General features: G+C 55.4%; 1 protein-coding gene across 1 annotated transcript; it reads right to left on the bottom strand.

The window, feature by feature from the left end:
- Positions 1-846: 846 nt before the first annotated feature.
- On the bottom strand, positions 847-2,683 carry LOC123283065 (granzyme B(G,H)-like). Its single transcript, XM_070519949.1, has 4 exons — positions 2,634-2,683; positions 2,169-2,304; positions 1,704-1,964; positions 847-1,056 (listed from the first exon to the last, which is right to left on the bottom strand). Exons 1-4 carry the CDS (start codon positions 2,681-2,683, stop codon positions 847-849), a joined length of 657 nt encoding a protein of 218 aa, XP_070376050.1.
- Between the last annotated feature and the right edge of the window lie 854 nt (positions 2,684-3,537).

The following is a 3,537-nucleotide window of genomic DNA, read 5'->3' on the forward strand; positions in this document are numbered from 1 at the left end:
GAGATGGGGCAGGGGTTCTGGAGAGACAGCCTGTCTGTTGTGTACTCCATGGGTCCGCCTGTTGCCAGCATGATCCTGGTCCCTTGTAGCCCTCTAGGACAGAACATGAGCTGGGCTGACCTCTCAGGGGAGAGGCCCTGCTGGAACCACACAGGGCTCTTGGTGTCTTAGGCAATGAGGCTATATAGAAGTGGCCAACTCAGATCAGGCTTGTCTGAAGGGGACATGAGTTGGTGGACACTGAGAACTCTCCGTGGAAAGCAGGGATGGAGAAGAAGGGGCAGCCAGGAGACTGGAGGGCAAGCTGGGCCCCAAGGTCACAGGAGGGCAGGGAGGAAATTCAGGCTGGGTGAGATCGAGGAGCTTCTCCAGCGACCCACCCTGACCCTGCGCCAGCTCCCTGGCTGTGGGAGAGAAATGTCCTGCTCAGGTCACCTCTCTCCTCCCCAGTGTGGTGCGTATGTCCTTGAGCTGCAGCCACAGGCTTGCCTGCTTGGTGTCTGGGACCCATGGTGTCATCCCCCTTCCTCTCTGCCATATAACACAGGGAAGGAGGTAAGAAGTTCACCCTGAGCCCCAAGACCACAGAGGTTCATGTTTTCTTCTCATGGTGCTCAGCTGCAGCCCTGGCAGAAGGGAAGGCCCAGAGAAAGATGTGGGTGAGAACGAGCTGGGTAACAGCTTTACTTGAGGTTTGGGGGAGGTGTTGCTGGGGTGGGGAAGAGGAGGAAGCAGAATACAGCAGATTTGTATCATTGGCCTTCTAAGGACAAGTAAGTGTCTGTGAATCAGGGTCAATGAATAAACAAGAAACCAACCCTCCCTGCTCAGCTAAGAGACATTTATTTAGTTGCTGGTGACATTCTGGATCAGCTCCAGAGAAGGTGGGCTGGTTCCTATACTTAGGGGCATTTCATAGCATTTCATGGTTTCCTTTATCCAGGGCAGGAACCTCGAGAGTTTGATGAAGACCCGTGGAGGTGTCCCGTCAATTCGTCCACTGAGGGCAATGCCCTGGATCACGTTCGCACAGATGAGAGGGCTCCCAGTGTCCCCCTGTGGACAGAGAGTTGGGAGGACTGTGTCCGTGCTCCCCGATCCTGCCCACCTGCATCCAAAGCGCCCTCTCAGAGAAGGCCGCCTGGTGTGGCCTCCATGTGGGAGATCAGAGAGCAGGGCAGGCCCCTGTGGGCCCTCTCAGCTGCCCCGTCCTGACCCTGGACATTGTCCCAGCTTCATTTCACTCAAGGGGCGGCTCCCTCTCCTCCACTAGGTCCTGGATCCTCTCTCCATGAGGGCGCTGTGGGACTCTGCTTCGTTCTACCCTTTAAGGACATGGAAGCAGGCAGGTGAGGCTGACACTCAGCACGGCAGGTGAGCCATTTAACAAAGATGGGAGCCAGCTCTGAGGAACCACCTGGTTTGACTGCTGCACACTCAGGGAGCAGTTTTCTAACACCTGTGCCCGGCGTGGGGCAGAGTGTTGCTAATTCATTTTCCAAATGGAGCACCATGTTTGGATGCATCTCAGGCCCCTGTTCGGCTCCCAGAAGGCCTGTGACTCCCCACTCCAGTTTCTCCCCCATTCTCTTCCCAGGAGAATGCTCAGAGTCTAGGGGATGGAGGAGTCCCTACTGCTTGGGTCTCCAGGTCCTGAAACACCCCTCTCCCCAAAGCCGAGCTAGGCAGATGCCCAGTCTCACCTGAAAGGAAATCTTCCTTTCCTTCGGGTCCCCCACACACAGCAGAGTGGTACAGTTGTAATGATCATGTAAGAAGGATTCGCACACCTGTTCCTGCTGCACACTCAGCTCCACCTCCTGCAGTGCATTGGAAATTATGCCATTGGGGGCGATTAGCCTCCAGCCTGCCACACGGCACACCTCTCCGGGCCTCACCTGGGCTGTGCCCCTGGGCAGGATGAGGGGCCACACAGCTGCAGCCCGCATGGCCTTTCTCTCTAGCTGATGAGAAGAGGCATGTAAATCCAGCTCAGCCACTGGCCTCCTGAGCCAGGACACAGTGATGGGGCTGCACTGACTTCCCTCTCCCCTGAGCAACTGGGACTAGTCAGGTGGCCAGGAAGGGAAGGAGGGAAGGGCCAGGTCCCAGTGGGAGGGGAAGCAATCTGGACCCAGGACAGCAAGAGCGGCAGGGAGGTTCCCTACCTTTAGTATCATGATGTCATTGAAGTATTCACTAGGAATATAGTCTGGGTGGCAGATGGCTTCTTTCACAGGGATGACCTGCCAGGTTCTCTCTTGATTCAGGATGTCGTGGGCCCCCAGAATCACCCTGATTGAACTGCAGAGAAAGGAGAGTGGGGATGTGGGGGCAATCAGTCGCAGGAGATCCAGCCCTGGAGCCATGATGGGAGGGTGCCAGCCGGGGCAGGGCAAGGCTCCAGTTAGGGGAAATCGAGAGCACTGGAGGACCCGGTTCTGAGTGACTGTGTGTCCCATGCTTCTCAAGGACACTGAGAGGAGGGCTTTTGGAAGCTTTCTCTTGCCCTCAGGCAATATTGTGAAAGGACTCTGAGTTTGCCTGTTGAGCAGAATGCATGCTTTCATCCTCCACAGCTGCTTTAGTTGGCCATTGTGGTCTCTCTTCTCAACTGAGCCTCTTGCTCTCACCTCTGACCCTCGGACTGCAAAGCTTCCCTGTCCCATTTCTCACTTTCCATGGCCCAGTCATGCTCTCAGATGGCTCCTCGCAAGAGCTTTTCTGGCACTGAGTTACCAGAAGCTGAGGGAGCTCCCCTCGGCTGCTGTCCATGGGCAGAGGACAGGAGTCCCTGTTGGGGTCTCAGGAGGTGTCAGCTGTCTGCGTCTCCTCACCGTCCCCAGCTGTCAGAACAACATCCAATTCCACAAGGACACGGCCACAAGTCTTGGCCATCCTCTTCATGGAAACCTGAACCAATGCCGTGTATGGGCGGGAGTGGGGCCTGATCTCATGTCCTGCGATGATGATTCCTGAAAGGAAAAACTGGAAGATGGCTTTCTGGAAACAGCTGTGGTAAGGAGGGAAGGCTCCAGAATGTGGCAATTGAGGGTGGGGTCTACAATGCCATGCAGAAACCAGGCAAGAGTCCTCCCAGGTTCTCCCTGGAGCAGAATAACTTTTTCGGAATGTGGAGCCTCCAAAGCCCCTGTGAGAAAGCGGAGGATGGTGCTTCTTATCCCTGTCCTGCTTCAAACCACGTATGGGAGGGATGAGAGCTGTCTTCACAATGGTGGAGCCCGAAGGGATTGTGGACAGGGCTCTGCTGATGCCTTCTGTGTCAGGGAGTCTCCCAACCCTTCTCAGTCTTTGCTAAGGTGACTGGTGCCTGTATCTACCAATCTGTCCATGAGCTTATGGAGTTGGATTTTCGACAATCCTCATGTCCTATGGGCTAACCTGTCCTGGGATCTCAGTGAAAATATTTTGACTGTGTGAATGAATGGCCTTCACTTAGCTTTCTGCTGAGGTTTGGTGGGGATCAGGCTTGTGGGATTGAAGACCATCACCATGTAGGGAGGGCCCTGTGTGGAG

This window comes from Equus asinus, chromosome 2 (genome assembly GCF_041296235.1).
Source record: "Equus asinus isolate D_3611 breed Donkey chromosome 2, EquAss-T2T_v2, whole genome shotgun sequence".
Taxonomy (NCBI): domain Eukaryota; kingdom Metazoa; phylum Chordata; class Mammalia; order Perissodactyla; family Equidae; genus Equus; species Equus asinus.

Excerpts from the sequence above, each read along its gene's own strand:
- LOC123283065 (XM_070519949.1), bottom strand. The coding sequence starts at position 2,683 with ATGGAAAGTGAGAAATGGGACAGGGAAGCTTTGCAGTCCGAGGGTCAG. Across the intron at positions 2,305-2,633 it reads TTGCAGTCCGAGGGTCAGAG|TTCAATCAGGGTGATTCTGG; the intron begins GTGAGAGCAAGA and ends CTTTCTCTGCAG. Across the intron at positions 1,965-2,168 it reads ATGACATCATGATACTAAAG|CTAGAGAGAAAGGCCATGCG; the intron begins GTAGGGAACCTC and ends TCTTCTCATCAG.